Below are 23406 nucleotides of genomic sequence, written 5' to 3' on the forward strand. Positions count from 1 at the left end.
CACAATCAGGTATTACTAAGAAAAAGGAATACAAAGATGGCACCATTAGGTATGATAAAAAACGTGCTTTTCTCACTACTACTGGTGAACCAGTTAATCTTGTTGATGCCCTTGCTCACAAAGATTGGAAAGAGGCTATGGATAGTGAGTATGATGCACTTATGAAAAATAAAACATGGCACCTAGTACCATCAAAAAGTGCAATGAACATTATTGATTGTAAATGGGTGTACAAGATAAAAAGGAAGTCAGATGGAAGTATAGACAGGTACAAGGCTAGATAAGTTGCTAAAGGGTTTAAGCAAAGGTTTGGAATTGACTATGAGGATACCTTTAGTCCAGTTGTTAAATCAGCCACCATTCGACTTGTCTTGTCTATTGCTGTTTCCAGAGGTTGGAGCTTAAGACAGCTAGATGTTCAGAACGCGTTTCTTCATGGTGTTCTTGAGGAAGAGGCGTTCATGCGGCAGCCACCAGGTTATGAAAACAAAGGTACACCACACTATGTTTGTAAATTGGATAAAGCTCTGTATGGCTTAAAACAGGCACCAAGAGCTTGGTATTCACGATTGAGCATGCAACTACAACAACTTGGGTTTGTACCATCCAAGGCAGATACATCCTTGTTCTTTTACAATAAAGGAAATGTCACAATTTTTGTGCTAGTCTATGTTGATGATATTATTGTTGCTAGCTCAAGTTCAAGTGCCACCACTTGTTTGCTTAAAGATCTCAAGTTGGAATTTGCTCTCAAGGACTTGGGAGATCTTCATTATTTTCTTGGTATTGAGGTCAAGCAGATAAGAGATGGTATACTTTTGACACAGGAGAAATACACAGCTGATATACTCCGGAGAGTAGGCTTGGAAAAATGTAAACCTGTGAGTACACCTATCTCAACTTCCGAAAAACTTTCTGTTGAAAGTGGAGAGCCACTTGGGTCAGAGGATGCAACAAATTACAGGAGTGTTGTGGGTGCATTGCAATATTTGACACTTACACGCCCTGACATTTCTTATACTGTCAACAAGGTATGTCAGTACTTACATGCTCCTAGTACTACTCATTGGACTGCAGTTAAAAGAATTTTGAGGTACCTTAAGTTTTCAGCGGGACTTGGACTTCAAATTACCAAGTCTTCTTCTATGCTTGTTACTGCCTACTCTGATGCAGACTGGGCAGGATGTATTGATGATAGAAGGTCAACTAGTGGGTTTGTTGTATTTCTGGGATCCAATCTTGTGTCATGGAGTGCAAGAAAGCAGGCTACAGTCTCTAGATCAAGTACTGAGGCTGAATACAAAGCTTTGGCAAATGCCACAGCTGAAGTAATGTGGATACAAACACTGCTTTATGAACTTGGAATTAAGACTCCAAAAGCAGCCAGATTATGGTGTGATAATATTGGTGCAACATATCTGTCAGCCAATCCTGTTTTTCATGCACGCACAAAGCATATCGAAGTTGATTTCCACTTTGTCAGAGAAAGAGTAGCTAGGAAGCTTCTCGAAATTCAATTCATTCCTACTGGAGATCAACTCGCTGATGGATTCACAAAGCCTCTCACTATGAGGAGGTTAGACGAGTTCAAGTACAATCTCAACCTTGGTCAATGATCATGAGGTTTAGATTGAGGGGGAGTGTTAGAATAGGATAGTTTCATTCAAATTGTAATTTATCTCTATCTTGTTTTCTTCTCTCGTTAACCTCCTGTACCGAACTAACTTGAGATCGATCTCCTGATCTCTATCTTATACTCCAAGGCATTGCCACTATATATAAACATGCGGCCCGAGACAAAGGGTTCAACGCTTCCAACCCTATTTACACTATCTTCACTCCCCAGTAAAGTACGAGCAGTCAGAAGCTTCAATAATATTGTATATGTAGAAAGGGCATTACAAATCGGAAACATGTGCGGTATGTACAATTCATTGAACTGGAGGCAAAAGTTCAGTGGTGTATGGTATAACCGTATAAGGTACAGTAAGGGGAAAATACAACATCAAGCTTTGCTATCCTTATAGACATTACCAATTTTCAAAAATTAGGGACTGATTTTATCAGCATCTTGGATATGTCTGCAGACAAGAAAAAATAATAGGACAAACATCATGATACTGCAATGATTCATAAATTAGAAAAAAGAATGTTTGTAAGCAGACCATACCTGATGGTCGAGATGAATGTTCTGACCCTTGGATTCCAAAAGATGCACACTGGAAGCGGTAGCAGGGGATATCATTGATTGCTCAAACTGAGCAACAGAAAGGCTTGTTGGAATAGATCCGACACGCTCCGTCGATCTACCGAGGATCAAACAATCACACAAACATGACACCGAGATTTGTTAACGAGGTTCACCGATATGGCTACATCCCTGGGGCATGACTACGGGCGCTCCTCCCTATGACACCGTCACAATACCGCACCCTGGCCGCCCGGGCGCCGGCACACGCCGCCAGAGACTCCCCCGCATGCCTGTGCTATTATGTTGGCATAGGTTACATCGTGTGTTTATCCCCGATATATATGAGAGGCCTAGGGTACAAGTGTCCTATTAGGACACAACTCCTACCCTGTCTACACACAGTATGACTCCAAGTCCAACTGTAACCTAACTTGTACAATAATATTCGACACAACTCTAACAAACTCCACCTTGGTGAATATTCTCCATCATCTTGAATTCGTCCATGCGTCGAACCTCCATGTACATTGGACTTGAGATACGCCATGAGCACCGCTGCTACTCCCAGACTCCATGTGACTCCACCTGCAACTGTAGTCCCTTCTCGTCTTCTTCACGATCAACACTCGAGCAAAATTAAGTTTCTCATTACTCTACTTTGTGCTTCCAACTTCCGGAATATCCGTTCAACGACATCACACACCGACCACTGTCTACGTGAAAAATGAACATATCACATATTGGACGCCACATATAAGAGTTACGTGAACTCAACGTCACCGCTCTTTCTGTACTGCTTGTCTGAAACTTGAAGGAATTTCACCATCGCCCTACATCACCCTGAGTCAAATTCATAGTTGTCTCACCCTTCTTCCGGATAGTCTCTGGCATGTCCCACCGCTATAGCACTCCGCCTCCTTCTGCCTTGTCATCCGCACTTTGCCATGTGCACTGAACACCACAGAATATACGGCCATGTACTCTCTCAGGTTTTGACAATTTTAGACTTTCCGCCACTTTCTCAGATTCTCCATGGTCAACTCCTGTCCATCAACCGACACCAGTAGACCCAGTCACCAACTTGAATCTGGTACTCGTCAACACTGCTTCAGCACCCCCTGCACAATTTGTTTGACCACATGCCTGACCACCAGTGCCTTGGCCTGTCGCAGTGTCCCATGCTTACCGCATGCCTCGCCGCTATCACCGCGTCGAGCATCTGCTGTCCTGGTCGAGTCTCCCGAGGTCGCGAACCCACATCACTCAACCCCCTCTGCAGAGAACCACCGATCATCACCGATCGATGCCGAGTATCACGCCTCCATCAGACCATTGGGCCCCAGTCCGATCCACGTGTCTCTCGCTATCCCTGCTGAAATAGGCTTCGACTCTCCATGCATTTACGCCGTAGCCCCTCCATCAGCACAGAGTGAAGTCTTTCGCTAGACTCCAGCTCCACCTTCAACATGACTCCATGGTAGATGATTAGTCCACCCTCACGCCCCATTGACTTCAAGCTCCGTGTGTACACCACCTTGAATCAACCCTGCGTCATAGCCTCGTCGAAGCCGCACAAGCCCTCAGACCTGCACCACGTGTTTCCACGCCCCAAAAGTCGGCCACCATCAGCATCATGCTCCTATGTCGTCGTCGCTGAAAACACCGCCGTCTTCTGCTTTGACCGACATCCCCGTCAATCCGTCAGACAGTCCAGTCCAACCCAGCCAAAATTATTCGACTGCAACCATGCTTCGCCCCGCGTCGTGTCCGCCCTCACATCTCCATGCCTTGCTTAACGCCCTGTGTACGCATGATCCCTGCCAAGACGCGCTCCAGACTCCTCTGAGCCTTATACGCACGTCGCCAATTTACTGTTGTCTCTGTCGTAGGACGTTCTAACTGACCAAAAGCCATCAGTCCGACCACGCCCCACCAGTTGTCCTCCTGCCGTGTGGCTCTTCGATCACCCGCTGCTCACCTAATGGCTTCTCTTGCTAAACGCATCAGGACTCGCACGACTCTGTATTTGTTTGTCCTCGTCGTCCATGCTCTACGGCCCTGGCAACACTTGCAAACCTAACTCTGCCGATTGTCGTAGTCCCCTGAGCAAGATGATCATGCCAACACCATCTAAACTATACAGGAACCATCCCTGCTGCCAATGACACCCTGATATTTGTTGCAATTGTCTAGAACCACGAGAATATAATCGCAATCCAACAGCCAACACCAGTCCTCCTCTTACACATCACGTACTCTTCCTGATGCATGCACTCCATATACTTTGGACTAGCACAAACAGCACCAAATACGCAACGTGTCCTGAATCCTGCCCTTGACTTTTGATTGCTCTTTTCCTTTTAACAAACAAATCTCACGTCTCGCATCAAGCTTTCCTGCGGGCTTCGTCTAGCCAACTCGTACAGCTCCTGTCAAAGCCTTGAGCCATGCTACTCACGCGTGGCTGTCAAAGGCGTGTGCTGCATCAGCCTCACGCCCTTGCTGCTCCGTACACGTACACCTCTTGGGCAGCCACGCCTTGACCCAGCGGCCCACCTGGTACTACCTGCTCTGTACGGCTTGGCCAGAACACGCACTAGGCCTCGCCCGATGCTGCCCGGCAACGTGCCCGAGCTCCGGCATCGCTCGCCCAAGCGATCGCGCCAACCGTCGTATGCTATGTCACCAGCCACCATGCGCACTTGGGATCGAACCAGACTCCTGCCGCTTCACGATCCGATCGATCGATCTCGCCGAGACTTTCTCCTCCCATCGCACACGCATAGAACACCGCCGATGCTTCCGATTGCTTAACATGCGATAATCTCCGATCGCTGCCGCACGTCACTGTGCCTCCACAGCCGCCGGTCTTCATCACTCTCCTCTAAATCAACTTTCACGGCCTCTTCGAACCTTGCTCTGATACCACTTGTTAGAATAGATCCGAGACGCTCCGTCGATCTACCGAGGATCAAGCAATCACACAAACACGACACCGAAATTTGTTAAGGAGGTTCACCGATATGGCTACATCCCCGGGGCATGACTACGGGCGCTCCTCCCCATGACACCATCACAATACCGCACCCCGGCCGCCCGGGCGCCGGCACACGCCGCCGGCTCCCCCACGTGCCCGTGCTATTATGTTGGCATATGTTACATCGTGTGTCTACCCCCGATATATATGAGAGGCCTGGGGTACGAGTGTCCTATTAGGACACAACTCCTACCCTGTCTACACACAGTATGACTCCAAGTCCAACTGTAACCTAACTTGTACAATAATATTCGACACAACTCTAACAAGGCTGTCAACAGTAACACGTCGGCTCGTCACTTACTCTTCAAGGAGAGCCTTGTGCCACACGCCTCTTTTGATCCATATTAATTTTGCCATTGAAGTCACCCCGCTGATTAATCACTATACTCTGTCCACACACATATATGTACTTTACAATAATCCTATATCTACGTAGTCTTCTTAATCTACTTCTCTTTGGCCCCTGGTTTCAGCGGGGTGGGGCTCGGGCTGTTTTTCGGTCCAATCATATCCCTAAGAAGATACACTATATGTGACCCCAAAAATGGGCAAGCAAGAAAAAAAATCATAAATTCAAAATTTTCAAAAAATATTCAAAAAATTGTTTGATATTCAAACTTTTGTTCATGATTTCAAAATTTGTTCACATTTTAAAAAATCACGTTCAAAATACTAAATTCCAAAATATGTTTTTTTACTGTGAGGACAGTAGGAAAGGTTCCTACTGCATATATATTACTATGTAAAAAGGGGGGATACAATTACATGGTGTGTTACAAACAGAGAGTGGTTGGTTCACCACCCATGACTACCAGGAGGCAGCAAGCAGCTATTGTATGGAGTCTAGTAGTGCAGTAATAATATGCACTTTGGAGGGTTTCACTCTATATCTAAGGTTGGAAAATTCCAACTTGAATCTCTGCTTCCAGGCTGCCACAGAAGGCTTGATCTTCCTGAAGTTGTGGTTGTTGCGCTCTTTCCATAAACTCCAAGCCAACGTCAGGAAAGTGTCCATCCACATCTTTCGGGGCTGCATGGTTTTTTGGTGTTTGATCAGCGCAAGTCTGTCATCCTGCATGGGCCATGTGAAACCCAGAGATCTCCAGCACTCCTGACTGAAAGTGCAATGAAAAAATAGGTGTTCCACCGTTTCTTCTACGTATTGGCCACATAGGAGGCAATCAAAGTTGTTCCCAATGTTGTAGTGCCTCCTCTTGAGCATATTCCAAAATATGTTCGAAATTACAAATTTTGTTCATCCTTTCAAAAATTGTTCACATTTGAAAAAGTTAACCTTATTGAACAAAAATGTTCATTCTGTATAAAAAAATGTTCATCTTGTATTAATGAACCTAACTTATGTAGGCTAAAAGAGAGTTCAAGTTCCTTAAGATTCTAGTTGACAATAAATCTAGTGTTCGAATGAGTTTAGGTAGCATAGTAGTCATATGATGCCCACTTATTAATGAACCTAAGTTACCTCACATTTGCAAATGGGTCAATTTATACTCTAGGAGGTTCTATAAATATGATTATCCAATAATACACTAGAAAGCAATTATTAAGATATTAGTTAGACAATACACTCTAAAGATCTCTATGATGATACTAAAATATACATCATATGCAAATGCACACAAATATATACATATGCAATATATAATTTATGCAATTTTCAAATTTTTATTTAAAGACATGCTTTCTAAAATCACATAAATTAAAATTTAGCGAAGATGTTTTTTTGAGTGACAAACATTACTGTCGATAACAAAGAACAATATTCTTAATTTCACACAAACATATGCCATCTAAATAATACTAATTATACTCGTAACTACTTCATCCATCCCACAATGTTGGTAGCTTGCAAAAACGTCTTACATTATGGGATGGAGGGAGTACGTTATTATGGGAAAATAATTTTTTAATTAAAATTTTAGTATAAAATACTTATTTTAATTCGCGGCCGACGAGTACCTTAACCTGCAGTTTACACGCAGATTTTTTCTGAGAGTATCAGCTCTATTGATTACTTAACAAAGTTACAAAGAGTCTCCCGGATACAATCCGAAGTAGAATGAAAAAACCACAAAGCTAGAGAAATTCTTACAAGTTTTAGCTAACGAATGAGCCACTACATTAGCTTGCCGATGAACATGCTTGAATACCACAGAAACAAAGCTTTAAGAAGCAAACTTGATGTCTTCAACAACAGTACCAATGCTGGAGTGATCGCGAGATCTCGAATTCATCCTTTGCACCAGCGAAAGGCAATCCGAATCAAATATAACATCAAAATAGCCTTCATCACCACCTAATTGCACATCTCTACATAAGCCCAAAGCCTCTTCTAGTTAAGGCTCAAGTGCACCATGAAGGGGGTCAGAAACAACAGCTATACAACACCCATCATGGTTTAACGCTACCACACCAGCTCCAGACTTGTTTATCTCAGAGAAAACAGCAACATCCGAATGAATCAAGACCTTACTTGTCGGTGGCAGAGTCCAAAGAGGATTGGGTGAAGTCAACTCAGGCCTCTTGACAGGTTCAAAGCTGAAAAAGTGTTCGAGATTAAGTTTGAATATTCTCGGATCTTCTCTACTGTAGTGCGAATGGGTGGTGCTTCAGAGAGTGTCGAGCATCATTTCGAGCTTCCCACAAATGCCACATAGTAACAACTGAAACCATAGCATCGCGATCTGAAGACCTTGATAGAAAATCAAAGAGCCACATCTTGGTGTCTCTAAATTCAGAACGCCGTAACACAATTCTAGTCCAGTTTTTTATTGCATCCCACACCGCTCTTGTACGCATGCAGAAAAGCATGGCGCGCTCCATTGTTTCGAGCCGGCCGCAGAAGGAGCAAGACTCAATGTCCAGCACATGACGTCATTGTAATTGAGCTCCCGTGGAAAGACAATCGTGGGCGAAACGCCAGAGCACCACCTTCATCTTGTTTGGGTCATTGACTGCCCAAATTGACTTACAACACTTTTTCTTCAGTCACGAAGTTTGAGGGGAGACCATGCCCAGCCTTGCTGTGGTCGATCAGAAAAATCTCCGATCGAGCCATGTTGTATGCTAAGCGGACTGAAAAATCCCCAGATTTTGTAAATGGCCAGCTAGCAAAATCACCACCTCCCCGTCTGCTAATAGGAATCCGCAGAATATTTTCAGCAACATCATTCCTGAAAAAAGCTTTGACTGACTCTTCATTCCAAGCACCAGCCTCATCATCAATTAGACACTTGACCTTGGCATTTGCAGGGATAGGCAAAAGAGGATGTAGACCTTGCGGGGATGTCGATGGGATCCAGTGATTAGAGAGGATACAAACTTGTTTGCCATTACCGATGCCCCACCGAATACCCTTTTTTAATAAAACACGGCCGGCCGGAATAGCTCTCCACATAGCTGATGCCAATTTACAAGCAATTAGAAGCATATAACTTCGATTGTAGTTGCGAAGTTACAATATATAATTATGGCTGATGTAACTCATTTAACAGAAACTTAGTCTTCGATTTGAGCAGCATACCATCTGGTAGCGGAATGAAAGGGCTGTACCATCTGGACTGTTTGACTGTTCAACTAGAAGGACTACGAAGCTATATGATCTGGCAGTCCATATAGTCATAGCAATGTGTATATAGTGACTGTATTGCCCGTATTCTTGAGTACAGTGACTAAAGTGAGCGTACACGACAGGTTCAATGACCACCAGTGCATTTTACCCATTTAATAAAGATGCTCTCTGTCTAATCTTGCTAATGATAGCTCCATAGTTACATCTACTATTCATTCTATGTCATTGATAACCTGTTTAAAGTCCAATGCAATAACCACGTTGTGGATCATCAAATCCTCGGCCAAAGAAAGGCCCTCCTGACACATGATCGCCTCGAGCGTAGCCACATCCGTCTTCCATTTACCACCAACGATGAGCTTCTTATATAATTTCCTGAAATATCGCGGCAGACTGTTGCTGCATCCCCTCTTTCCTATGACCGGGCCAAGGCAGCATCTACATGTATCTTGGCGAAGCCTGGAGGAGGAGCTTTCGGTTTTGCCGTTGCTGCAGTGCGTTCGGCTGGGCTTGTTAAGACTTACTGGAAGAACCTCAAGGTCAGCAATGAAACGACATATGAATTGATGTGTCGCTGATGGGATTTGATAGACTTCCTCATGTATGGACTTTCTTCTTGCCCATCAAACTGCCCACAATGTCACTGCAAGCCTCGTGAAAGCAGCATGAGATAACATATCAATCATACTGAATATCCACTGCTCTGCATCTGGCTCGGTCGTCTCACATAAATGTTTGGCTAAATCTCCATTGACTAGGGCCCAAACACATCTCACCATTGAGCATTCTAGCAGGGAGTGGCGCCACGAGTCTTGTCCTTCATATAACCCACATGAACTTGATGCGGACATCTTCCTATGTGCTCGGACGTATACGGTTGGTAAAGATTGTTTTGCTATACGCCACAAGAACATCTGAATTTTACTAGGAACCGTTGTTTTCCACAAAAGCTTCCATGGCTTTGCATCGCGGTCCATGCTTGATGATCCTGCCGTCCCATCCAGCCATGCCTCTCTTCTTCTTTCGTGTCCACTAACATATTATAAGCTGACCAAATAGAAAAACTTCCACTCTTATCAAAATTCCATGTGCAAGTATCCCGGGTATCTAATGTGCACAAAGGAATACGTATAATCTCCGGTATATCAATTGGAAGGCAAAACTCGTGTAGTCATGGCAGGTATAATCAGGTGGTGGACGAAGTGGACCTCGAGAAGCTCCCGGTGAGATTCGGCATGGACAAGGTGGGGCTCGCCGGCGCTGACGGGCCCACCCACTATGGAGGCTGAGTTGTTGAACATCGCCGCCACTGCCGTGGCCATTGACGACCGCCCCTCATGCTTCTGCTATCCGAGAGGCAACGGCATTGTTGGCGTCCCGTTCCCGGAAAACAACAAAGGCACTGCCATCGAGGTACATTAATTTTTCGGATCAAGCTCATAATAAGTCAATCAATCAACATAACTCAAGGAACAAACTACTCCTTCCGAGATCCTAAATTAATTGACGCAATTTTAGTACAACATGTGCTTTAGTACAACGTACACTAAAGCTGCGTCAATAGATTTGTACCGGAGGATTCAAGTCGGCAAAGGCAGGACTATAATCGAGGGTGAGAGGGTAGCACTGCTGGGTTATGGGTCCGCGGTGCAGTACTGCATGGTGGTGGTGGCCATGGTGGAGCAGCATGGCCACGACCAGAGGGTCACCGTCGCAGATGCCAGGTTTCGGCAAGCTGTTGGACCACGGCAAGCCGTTGGACCACGCTCTCTCATCAGGAGCCTCGCCAAGTCCCACAAGGTGATCATCACCGTTGAGGAAGAGTCCATCGGCGGGTTCGGCTCTCACGTGGCTCAGTCCCTCTTAATACAAACCAAACCAGACAAGTTCAAAATGTGTAGCAACCTGTCATCCTAGCACGAAGTTCACCATGGAATAGATATAAAATCATGCATGTCATACAATAACATAACAAAGATCACCGGTCAAGTTGCTAGTGAAGCAAAATCTAGAGCTACAACAAAAAATAGGTGGGATTTCACAAAGAAAGGTCTAACCAAGATGTGCCATCCGATGTTAGTCAATCACTGGATATAGTCCTCCATACATAAACATACCCAAGGCACCTCGCTCGTTAGCAACGTGCCTACGGATCCTCCCAAATCCCCCCTCGCCCCAGTCCTTTCCCCACGAGTTCTTGAAGCGCCAATACTTAACGCCATCAGGATCCGTACCATAACCGACAATCAGGACAGCATGCCATGTAGTTGCGCTAGCCTCAGGTAGAGCTTCGCACTCTATGATGCCTCCTTTGTAGTTAAATAGGTCAGGCGTACCCTGTAGACGGACAACCACGGGCCGCTTCGCTACTGCTTCCTCAAGAGCATCCTCGGTCGAGTCGACGCACCAAAAGCCTAATATACGTGTTTCTGCTGCTACTGTCTTGTCCCACTTGCAACCCGAAGCACTTCTCTTGGCCATGTATGGGTAGGATGATTCGCTCGAGAATCCATTATCCCGTATGTACTTGAAAGCAAGTTGATAGTACCAGGATGCGCATCGCCGGAAATCCTAAAACAAATCCAGAAGTAAATGCAAGCACCAGGATCTGAACCCTGGTGGACTGGAGATACCACAGTCCCTCTAACCATCCAACCACAGGTTGGTTCGCTCCTTTTCATGTTTTTGGTGGGTATTTTCTAGAGAAAATTAATCAAGTAACAGAATTTTTTTATACAACATGAAAAGTGAAAAACAAATGTTAACATACCTCAATATAATTGTTCAATTATATGGAATGAAGATTAATATCATATTTGGAAAAGGTTCCTGTAGATATAAGAAAACATTCATGTATTGGAAAATATTTGTACATATTCCTATAAAACAAATCGTAGGTTTAAACACGGTTCTTTCACGTACGTTTGGATATACCTTCATATAGTTTCTGACACATGTTCACATTTTTCCCAAAAAAAAGGAAAGGGAAAATGAGAAAGGAAAAGAAAGAGAAATAGTTAAAAGGGGGAAATAATAGACAAGGTTAAAAAAGTGAAAAAAAAAGCTAGGGGGAAAGAAAAGGAAGATGAAAAAACAAAATGAGCAGGAGAGAAAAAAATAGCCAAAGAAGGGAAGATGCTTCATCTCGTTTTAGCCACGACCTATGGGCTGAATGCATAACATCCTCAAGGAGGGCCCTTTTTTTAAAGAAAGGCCATCATGGCTAGTTTTATTAAAACTCAAATAATGTTTACAACGTCAAGGAGGGCCTTAGTGCCCCTCCTCTGTGTGGAAGGTCTTTTAAAATTTAGCTCATCAAACAGCCCTTTATCCTTCAACTCCTTATATTCTTGTAGCAAAAAAAAGCGGTTCCTAGCCAAACTCTTAAATTTAGCTCTTAAAAATATTCACACAAATTTGAACATCAATAGCCCAATTTGATTAAAACTACATTGCATAGGGACATCCCCCACGGTTGTTGCGGCACGTTCTGGTACTTCTTGTTCGGCTATGGTGTCGGCAGGTCGACCGTGAAGGAGCAGGAGGAAAGAGCGCCACCACGGCGGCCTTAGATGGGTTGTATGCCGGGGCGTGGATCCACACTTCTAATCGGTGGCGACGACCTCCAACGGTTGGATTCTGCCATTTTGGGGTCTTGCCGGTCGATTGGAAGGTTGGATGGAGGTGTGTGATGGCTCAAGGAAGGCCTGTGGGGACGTGCGGGCTGGATTTGGGCGGTGGTGACATCGATGCGGTGTGGTGTGGGAGGGGTGGAGATTTTTTTTGGAGAAACGGCGCCAGAAGAGTTATTATATAAACGCGGGCTGATGCGAAGAGTAAAAATTATTCTTCTCTAAGGGCATCTCCAATGCCAACCCGCAAACCTCACGCAACGGTCCGGACCACGCTGTCCGTCCGTGAAAGCCATCCAACGCGGGCCTGTATCAGTCCACAGGGCGGTCCGACCGCGATTTCTCCCGCAAACTGGACAAAAGTAGGGGAAGTTTGCCAGAGTCCAGACCGATCCGAAACCCGTTTCTGAACGCCCTAGTCCACAAAAAACATCTCACCCCTCCCGCGCGTTTTTGGTCAGCGTCGGCATTGAAGTGGTGTGCCGGCTGATAGAGCGCTGCCCGCGCCGCTTCCCGGTGCAGGCCACTGTCGCGCGTTCAAACAATACGACGGCTGTCCGTCTGTCAATCTGCCACCCGCATAGATGGCACGTGGTTGCCGAGGCGTCTCCTCCGGCGCCACCCGTCCGTCCGTCTGCCGCTCACCACTGCCCCAGTGCTCCGGCCATAGTCAAAGTCATCCCTCTCCACAACACTCCCCGCCATGTATCCTTCCGCTGCCAAAGCTCTCTGGACAGGCTTATGTCGGAGCAGAAGAAGGCCAGGGAAGCCATTGCTGCGGATTGGCAGGCTGGTAGGCAGCGAAAGGACATGCAAATGCAAGACGCCTCCTCCGATGAGCCAACACCACCCCCCCTCTTCCTCCGCGGCACCTCCTCCTCCGCTCCACTCTCGCCGGTGCATTGCACCCTCACCATCGACGAGGCCCATCCCATTATATGGACATGGTGTGGGAGGAGCGGGAGGAGCAGTTTCAGGAAGCGCAGGCCGACGCCAACTACAACCACAACCTCCTCCAGGAGCATCTGCACGTAGAGGAGCAGGTCGCCTCCGGCAGGTAGTCACGTCGGACACAGAGCTGGCAGAGCAGGAGGCGCTGCTCGAGTCCTATCGGCCCTCCAGGGAGATCCGCCTCGCCCACTGGCAGTACCGGCAGCGTGTGACGAAGGTGGCGGCCACCGGCAAGGAGTGCGACGACGCGGGCGAGGAATTGTTCGGCACTGACGAAGAGGACATCGCCGAGACCGTGCCCCGGCGCCACGACGACGAAGAAGCCGGAACATCCGCGGGCATCGGCGGCAGCGAGGAAGAATAGTGCATAGTAGGTCGCCTCCGCTTGTGTCCCGGGAAGGCCACAGCTCCTTCCCTCCCGTCGACACCAAGCTTGGTGGGCTCAACATCTTCGGCCAATTAGTCGCTTGGCAGCTACATGGAGGCGGGCAGCTTCAGTTCCCGGGGCTCCAGAGGCGGAGGTCATGGGGGCGGAGCTGGTGAGCGCCGAGGCGGAGCTGGAAAAGGCGAAGCTTCTGTTCTCTTGGTTCATGATCGGACAGGGGGACAAGGCACCGGTGATCATTTAGATTAGGTATTAATTATACTCCAGACACCGCCTCGGCCAACTTTGATGTATTTGTAATGAAATTCGTCATGTTTATATGAAATCTGATATGTTTATATGAAATCAGGCCATGTTTATATGAAATCCGGACTTGTTTGAATGAATTTCGTCCAGTTGGTTGGAGTTGTTGTTAAGATGTATGCGGCTAGCATTGGATGGCTGCCTCCCGCATCCGTGTCCACGAACTGGTACCCCTGTCCATGGACGAATGCAGAAGGTTTTTTGGTTTTTTGCGGGTTGTCATTGAAGATGCCCTAAAGACTATATAAGGGATCGGCTAGGTCCAGATTAGCCGATTAATAAAATGATTTTTTTATACTCATCTAAATGCTTTTAAGTGATGGGCTAGGGGTAATGAATTTTTTTATACTCATCTAGTTTAGCCGTGTCTACTCGGACTGAATTTCAAGAAATAAAAAAGAACTTCTACTCGGACTAGTACTCCGCGTACACAACAAGCCTGGACACGAGGAAACCAAATTAACACCCAAACTGACTCCTACACGAACAGAGCTCTCACTTACGTAGACTTTGGTCAAGATTTACCTAACAAGCAGTATATATAAAAGGGGTGGTCTGGACACGAAAACGACAAAAGTAAAAGAAAACGCCATGTCGGCGCCGGGTGAGGACGCAACCCTAGACGACGATGTGGTAACGGAGATCCTCCTCAGGCTACCGTGTACCTCTGTGCTCCGCTCCCGAGCCGTGTGCAAGGCGTGGCACCGCATCACCACCGACCCCTCGTTCCTCGCAGCCCACGCCGAGCGGCGTCCAGCCGAGCTACTCGTCGTGTCACGAGAACCTGAATCTGAATGGGCTTACCAAGATCGTGTCGACACAATCCCGCTCTCTCTCCGAGCCGACGACGGCCCGGCGGGGTGCCAGCGGGAGCTCCATTATCCCGAGCATTGTGATGTTCACTTGCTGGTGGGTTGCTGCGATGGGCTCCTGCTATTCCTGCTCCACAGATTCCCTCCGGGCCAGTGCTGCTCCTACTTCTTCGCGTGCAACCCGGTGACCAGGCAGGGGACATGGCTAGACCTGATGCCGCCGGCTTGCCACGGCAACCTGCTGGTGCTCTGCGGCTTCTACCGCCATGGCCCGTCCGGCGAGCACCGGTTTCTCGTCCTGGCCAATGAACCACAAAGCCCGAAAAGCCTGATGACCAACATGGACTTCTTCACTGGCTCCGCCGCGCACTATGTTTTCAATTTCGCAGCCGCCACCGTGTCCTCAGAGGCTCCTCGCCGGCTGGGACCGGTGCCCGGAAACGTAGTCGTCAATCCCTACGGCTCCGAGAACCAGGTCCACAGCCACCTCTACCATCGGGGCAAGCTTCATTGGACGACGCATCCTCAGGCCACGAGCACGGGCAAGATCTTGGCGTTCGACACGCTGTCCGAGGAATTCCGGCTAATATCGTGCCCGGAGTGGCCAAGGGGCCAATACTCCTACCTGCACGACCTCTGCCTCATGGAGTTGCACGGCGGGCTAGCCATAACGACCACTCTACTCTGTGGCGAGTTCATGGAGCTCTGGGTGCTCGAGGACTACGACGACGACCGGAGCTGGTCACACCGTTTCCGGATCCAACTGCCGCCGCCATTCTGTGTTCGTTGGACAATGGGCACCGGTATCCCTAACATCATTCTTGTGGGATGCTACATGGAAAAATTAGGCGCTATACCATCTTACTGACAAGTGGAGCGTAGAGAAGATAGGGTTTATCAACAGCAACACATCGGCTCATCACTTTCTTTTCAAGGAGAGCCTTGTGCCACATGCCTTTTTTGATCCATATTAATTTTGTCATGGAAGTCACGCATGATTCTCATCAATAGCTATACTCAGTCCACATGCATATATATACTTTGCCTTCAGAATTATACACAAGCAACATCCATGTACTTTTGCCTTCAATTTCCTATCATTCCCGTATACGAAATCAGGAATAGTAATGGTATACATATCAATGAGGTAGCTCTGGTATCTCCTTATAGTAGTACATTCGAATCCTTTCATCTTGATTTGCAATAATACTGCTGCGTACATTTGTTTGCAGATGTACCTTTTTTCTCTCTTTTCGAAACACATTTTTTTTCTGATAAATACGCAGAAATTTTGAAACACAAATATGCATACATTATTAACTATGTGCCGGTCCTAGTATTTCTAAAGTAAGATAGTAATGTTTTTATTCTACAAAAATATTTCTCACCACTAGCATGAACATTCATAATATATTTCTGTCTTACTGAATACTGAATAATATAAAGTTGAAAAAACAAGGACCGACGAATTCTTTGTGCCAAGCCCGGTCGCTCCCCTGTTGCTCCCGCGGGCGGCTCAGGAGCAAACCCTAGCCGCCGCCAGCAACCCTAACTACCACCCCTCCCTCCCCTCGCAGCCGTCGACAGAGGCGTCGAAGCCTGCGCGGCTGGGCGCGGCGGGGCCCCTTTCTCCTCCCTTTGCCCAGAGGTGCTGGCGCGGGCCGGGTGTTCGACGAGGTTTTGTACTAAAGAAGAGAGGTTAAATACTTTTGGTAGTATTAAAAAATACGCATGGCCAATTTGCCTACATACTCTAAAACTATAAGCTCCCTTGACAGGGAGCCTCCTGGTTGATTTGGGGGTGTAGTCTGCGGGGCGGGCCCTCCCTGTAAGTGTCTTGGTGGTTGGTCTCGGCCTCGGTCAGCTCGCGTGTACTCGTGGCGCCCGGGTACGCGTCCTTCTACATTTTCCTTCCGATTTGGGTGAGGCTGGTGCTCCACACCGCCGGCTCCCCATCCCTTCTCTCCCTCCCTTCCCTACTCGTGTCCTTCGGCCTCCCTCTCCCGGCTTATCAGCGAGCCATGACTCCTCATATATGCCCCACCTCAGCAGTCGCTTGCACTGATTTCTGGACGCGGTGGGCGGACGGTGGCGGCTTCGGAAACTGCAAATCGCGTTCCTGGCGGCAGCTGGCTCCCATCGCTGCTGGCTTCGTGCACGCTCCAGTCCTCACGTCGCTACTAGCGCTGTGCGCGCTCCCTGAGGACGGTGCCTGGCAGCAGCTCGCATAGGTGCCGGCTGCCGCTGCGTAAGTGTTGCTGTGGTTGTTCGCCATGGCGCTCGCTCTGGGTGGCGGGGAGCACGCTGGTGGCCCTCAACTAAGATACAGTAAGATCTATTTTCACACAACTGAGATATATATATATCACTACTAAAAATAACCTGAACTATTTTGAAATTAACTAGATCAACTTTGTGTACTTTGAAACGTTTAGTAGAAATGTAGTTTGCTTGCAGTTTGTTGGTTGTAGATTATTTCCCCAAAATTGCAACATAAGCATTTCACTGTACGTACATTGCTTCAGCAGGACTTTTTGTACTCTAAATCAAAGTGTGCTTGGGATTTGTATTGACACTTATGGTTTCAAAAAATACGAATAGTAAGCTATTTACGTACCTACACCCCTAATGATATTAGCACATGCTGTTTGAATTTAACTATTGAAGAACACATGAATATAGGCTCGAAGAGGCATTTAGGATATAGGGATTCAAAGTTTACAGAAGTTAAGAAATTGCATTTTGGTTTCTTTCACTTTATTGTTCTGAAATGGCAGCCCATGTTGGATTGCTCTCTTTCAAATCTATTACAAAAATTTACAGCTAGCATAGGTGATGGACTATATTCTTAGTTGGAGATCCAATATGAAGGACCTGGCATCATTTGCTTAGTGTGGTACACTTGAGCTCACGATTTCATCAAATGCAATCTTTAATTTACAGCAACATAATTCCAGATTGGGTTTCTGGCACCATATGGCCATGCTCTCATTAACAGAGCTCATCATGCCTGCTGAACAATAAGGAACACATACTTGTATATTGCTCAGTAATGGTTACAACTTATATAGATTATCACAAGAGGCAACGGCAATACACAAACTGAAAAGCTAGAAAGATGGATCAGCAAAGATGGGAGAACCGCTGCTACTACTGAAGAATTGGCCGCACCAGGTACAGGCGTGCATGCAGAAATGCTGAGGAAAGTAGCTAGGCAACAGAAACTGCCACTAACCAATGAGCAGAATACCCGTTTCACTCGGCATAATGTGAAAGAAGACCACATGCATTGGCATTGTTGCACGGCCTCCATATTCTACCCTTCAGGATTGCGTAGTGCCAGGTCCGCTGGCTCATAGTTATTTTTCCTTGTTTGCAGCTAGGAAATCGTTAGGTCACAGAAATGTATCTCTATATTTGCCTTCAAGAAGCCGACCCACAGCTGACCTTCTTACTTGTCTTCGATTGAAAGCAGGATACAACACGATACACATCTTATATGGAGCAGTAGTAACAAGGCGGAGCTATGCACATTGCTGCAGGGGCCATGCCCCCCCCCCCCCCCCCCCCCAAGCTTTGATAAAAAAAAGCAGGAGGAATATTTTGGGAACTGCTTAGAGCTTAGATTAGAGAAAACAAAACCTTTGCCCCCGCCGCCCTTGGAAATCTTGTCTAGCTCCGCCACTGCAAGAGAACAATTTAGGACTCTGAAAAAAGTCCCCAGGACAGAACCCCGGGTAGTGGAAAGCACACATAACATATATTAATACAAGGAAAATGGAAACTGCATGATCAGTTACTTATTTTTGTCTATGACCGGTCCTAGGAGTTACAGGCTATGTAGTTTTTACCCTATATGAAGAAGATATACATCAACATGGAGAAAGGAATCACGTTAATTAACTTACTTCACAAACCGCTAGAAAATTAGCGTCAGCCAATAACTACCGATTGCTAATTTAACTCAAAATATATGCACGAAGGATGAAACAGCAAATCCTAACCTTGGAGCAGCAATGATACATCACTTGATCCTTTCTACAAGTCCTTTCTGTGTCAGTTCAACTGTAATATTCCTTATGTGGCTAATCTTCATTAAATCTTCGCTACATTCATCTGAATCACTATTATGCCGGAGTTTCTCTATCAGCTCTTCTGACGTGTCTCTCAAGGCCAATTTCTCAAGGGCTGCAAGGTGTTTGATGCCATCAGGAAGAAACTTTAGCTCAGGGCAGTCTATGAACAATAGCTCGACAAGGTCTTGCATCGCGCCCTCCTCTATTCCAACTTGGTTGAGCTGTGTTGCGCCCCCTATGCCTAGAAACCGAAGTTTTGGAAATGACCCTGCGGTAAAATCCAACCTCTTCCCTTCAAAAGCCTTCGCTAGACCAAAAGAGCGTAGACCATGTAACACGAACAGACAGGAAAAGGTTCCCTCATCAATATTGGAGAATGCCAGGTGCAACCGAGTGAGGCTATTAAGGTGTGACCAAGAAGAGAAAAGCTGAGGCATCAATCTTTTTTCCAGCTGCCCTGCTAAAGTAAGCCAAGAAAGGGTTGGAGGTAAATATAGCTCTTCCAGCCGCAGCACCTCATCCTCAGCTCTAGTGTTAATTTCGAGATGAACAAGATGGCCCATTTTGGTGATAGCATCGCTCAAGTCAGCAGAGTGTTCACTTCTCACGTCGCAGACATCGAATGTTCTTAGCTCCGTCAGAGCTCCAACTTCACGCAGGACCTCCGGAGTGGCTTTGACGGACTGAAGAGCCCGCAGTCCTGTCAAGTGTTGTATGCCATTAGGCACCTTGACCCCACCTACAGTTCCAATTTCGAATGCCTCTAATGCACCAGCATTATACGCGTACAGGTATCTCAAGTTGTGAAGTTTTACAACATTATTTGGTAAATATGTCAGCTTAGACTTCCAAGCATCCAAGACTTCCAAGTTTTGTAACCTCCCCACTGCTTCAGGCAGGCTTTCAATCTCGGTATCTCTAAGACCCAAATAACGCAGATTAAACAAATCGAATACCTCACTCGGCAGCATTTTGATACGAGTGCCTTGTAGATCCAACGTCGACAACAAACTCAAAGATGTTAGGATAGGCTTCAGCAAATCAATATCAATATATCTCTCAAATACATGGAGCGCACGGAGCTGTGTTGCGCCAGAGCGGCTCAATTGTTCGAGGTTTTCCCCCTGGACCGATATGCGGCGTGCACCCTCAACAGAGAATGCTACAGTAGCAGAGCCATCATAAATTTTACCAAAGCATTCCTCCTTGGCTTTGTTGAGGGCAAGAAGGCGTATGACGTCATGCATCCGACAGTGTTTCAGTCGTCCGAAATGATTCCTCTTCACTACCTGCAGTAGGCTTCGGTTCACAAGCTCAGCCAAGTATCCCTCTGCCACTTCCTCCAATGTTTGGCTCTCATCTTTTTCCCTGATAAACCCCGCGGCGATCCAGAGCCTCATTGTCTTCCTCCTCTTTAATACATAATCTTCCGGGGACAATGCACAGTGTAGAAAACAATTCTTCAAATCGTAGGGTAGGTCTTCCAAGCTTACCTTTAGGATCATATGAGCATCAGGGATCACATCTTTCACCAACTGTGAATCCAAAACGCCGTACACATTCTCCCATTCAGCGGAAGTTGGAGGTCTGCAGGAGAGTAGGCGACCAATGCAAGCAACGGCAATAGGCAAGCCTTGACACTTTGCTGTGAATTTCTGAGCCAATTCCTGCAACTCCAGTGGGCACTCTTTGTCATCAACATTCCCAAAGGCTCTTTTGCAGAATAAGAGCCAGGAGTGATGTTCTTGTAGAGGTTCCAAGTGTATTGCACATGCAGACTCCGTAGTTGCCAACACTGCCTGCTTTCTTGATGTCATAACAACTCGGCCGGTACAATCAAATGTTGGGAAGACATCCCTTATTTCCGACCACAAGCGCTCAGCCCAAACATCATCCAGTACCAAGATATACTTTTTACCTTGAAGGTAGTTGTGGATGGACTCTGCCAGGCCTCTCATCTCAACGTTGGCGACGTCGACCGCGATGCCGAACTGGATGATGATCTTCTTCAGCAGATCCTCAATACGGTAAGTTTCTGACACAGTCACCCATGCCGCGGCATCGAAATCCACTTTCACTGTGTTGTACACATGAGCAACTAGAGTGGTTTTACCAACACCAGGCATCCCCCATACTGTGGTGATTTTTCTACTGCTCTTCTCCAGACCATCACCACCGCCGGTCAGCCACCGTATCAACCTCTCCTTGTTCTCCTCGATCCCCACAAGGTCCTCATCCCTGGTGAAGTGCAAAGCTTGACCTTGGGTCATCGATCTAGCACCAGAAGCAGATCTGTCGGTGATGGCATAATCCCTCTTCCTCCGGTTGGCATCCTGCAGTCGGGCTTCGATTTCTTGGAGCTTGGCCGCCAAGCGGCGCCAGGTTTTGATATGCTTGAGCCTCTTCTTCATTTTGCCGGCGAACCCTCCGTGCTTGCAGTCCTCCAACTTGTAGGTAAACTCGTCGACGACGTCCTCGATCTGGAAGGCAAGGCGCCTGATCTCGCTGACGAATATGGCGGTGGTCTTGTCGGTGTCCTTGAACCGCTCTGCCTCCTGCAGGTAGGCTTGCATGCTCTCCATCTCTGCCTTGGACTGGTGTATCTTGCCAAAGAGGCCCCTCAAGACGGCAGCTTCCTTGCAAAGCAGAGTCCCACCAAAGACCGCCGCCTCTTTTGCCAGGGCACCCCCCAGCGTGACCACCAGCTGCCCGACAACAGCCTCCGCCATGTTGTTGTTGAGGTTTCTTTTTTATCAGATGATGTTTGCTGAAAGCAACTCCAATCAAGTCACCATATCTCACTCACCAAACTCTCATTCAAGTACCAACATCCAAAGGTCGTCCCACTTATTTCTTTGTGCAGTCCAACTAACTCAGCAGATCTCACACACCTACATTTTATTTTATTGATTCCATATAACCATCAAACCTCTCTCTGCCTCTCTTCAAACAAAATATTGTTTCCAACTTGTCGTCAGACGAGATGGACTCCACACACGTGGATGGCTCATTTGGCTAAAAGGGCAGCCTGGTGCATGTAGCTCCCGCTTGCGCAGGGTCCGGGGAAGGGTCCGACCAATTTGAAGAATTAACCTGTAGAATCAGTAGAAACAAGAGTATCAGGGACAATAACATCATCAGCGAAACAAGTAGAGCAGCAGTGCAGCATCGATCTCTCCTCATTATCTATCTCTCCCACTCTGCGGTGGCATCAAGCAGCAGTCTAGTCTAGTCTCAGCCAAATCTCAACTCACCCTTTCTGCTCTCTCACCCTCACCACAAAACAAGCACACACATCACCTGGAAGAAGGGGAGAACCAAACCTGTACAGTAGAGCCTTCTGGACAACGCGCCTGGTTCGATTTGCACACGACCCAAGCAGGGAACAAGTAATTAAGCTGGTTGGTCCTGCTTGCTCAATCTCCCAGGTGCTGAAAATTCATGTGCCTGCAAGACAACCACACACCATGACTCCAAAATGAGATATCCCGACCTGGGTGTTGCATAACAAAAAGGAAATTTAACCTTTTTTTCTTAAGCTTATGAGAGAGGACAATTATACTACTAACATTCAGATCTCATCTGTCTGGAGTCAATCAAAACAGTTACAAGCACATAAACCTACAGCATATTTTCACCATTTTCTCCCCAACTCTGAATCTGGAATATATCACAACTTTTTCCAAGAAAAAAGAGCATATCTCAACATAAACCTTTACGGAGCAAAAGCGACTGAAATGAAACATCCAATCCTGCAGGAATCAAATCTGCTGCTTGATTCGCTGAGTAAAACATCAGGTTGCAATCCTGAGGGGAGTAAAAGAATGGATTTGACTAACCATCGGCCTCTTCGTCTTCCTCGATTCGCAGCATGAATCTGACAGCTGTGTGTGCTCTGCTACTTCTCCTCTGGCGGCGGCGAGGAGTTGGGTTTGGAGACGGCAGCCATCGGTGGGTGGTGGCTGGATCGATGGAGGATGAGAAGGGGAAAGACGCGACGAACCAGAAGGCACTTCAATAATAGAGTGGGAGTGAGCTGGGCGTCAGAGAGCTCAATAACTGATGGAGAGCGCGTGGTCTACTGCTGCCTATGAATGGTGCCAACAAAACTTAATAGTGATCAATGAAAAGTAGCACATGTCGTCAGACAAGCACAGGCTAAGCTCAATTTACACGGACCAGTGGCAAACTTACACTAATTATATAGTGATTACCTTCTCAAACTCTCTCTCTCTCAGCTGCTCGTACGTTACATCATCAGAGATGCAATTAATTAATCAAAGAAAAGTAGCACACGCTGCAGTCAGATCTATCTAAATCGCCAGCTCATTGTACAGGAATTAGTGAGAAACAAGTGGCCCTAATTAACCTGTTCATGTCGAGCGGATGTATCTTGAGTCATGGATAGTTGAGGGAGGGCAGACAAC

General features: G+C 46.8%; 1 protein-coding gene and 2 pseudogenes across 2 annotated transcripts; 2 read left to right on the forward strand and 1 right to left on the reverse strand.

Moving 5' to 3' along the window:
- The first annotated feature begins 9906 nt into the window (after positions 1–9906).
- On the forward strand, positions 9907–10737 carry LOC125532530 (1-deoxy-D-xylulose-5-phosphate synthase 1, chloroplastic pseudogene; annotated as a pseudogene).
- Positions 10738–14682: 3945 nt separating this feature from the next.
- Positions 14683–15877, forward strand: LOC147988401 (putative F-box/kelch-repeat protein At3g22730; annotated as a pseudogene).
- Positions 15878–18492: 2615 nt separating this feature from the next.
- On the reverse strand, positions 18493–23123 carry LOC147988402 (disease resistance protein RPM1-like). 2 transcript variants are annotated; one of them, XM_087544150.1, is made up of 4 exons: positions 22819–23123; positions 22303–22426; positions 18908–22072; positions 18493–18587 (listed from the first exon to the last, which is right to left on the reverse strand). In XM_087544150.1, exon 3 carries the CDS (start codon positions 21706–21708, stop codon positions 18928–18930), a length of 2781 nt encoding a protein of 926 aa, XP_087400276.1. In that variant the 5' UTR covers positions 21709–22072; positions 22303–22426; positions 22819–23123; the 3' UTR covers positions 18493–18587; positions 18908–18927. The 2 variants fall into 2 exon arrangements, with proteins under 2 accessions (XP_087400276.1, XP_087400272.1); XM_087544146.1 differs by lacking the exon at positions 18493–18587 and having other exon boundaries at positions 18632–22072.
- Positions 23124–23406: the final 283 nt, after the last annotated feature.

Source organism: Triticum urartu, chromosome 1A, assembly GCF_056163025.1.
Source record: "Triticum urartu cultivar PI428250 chromosome 1A, HENAU_Tu73, whole genome shotgun sequence".
NCBI lineage: Eukaryota > Viridiplantae > Streptophyta > Magnoliopsida > Poales > Poaceae > Triticum > Triticum urartu.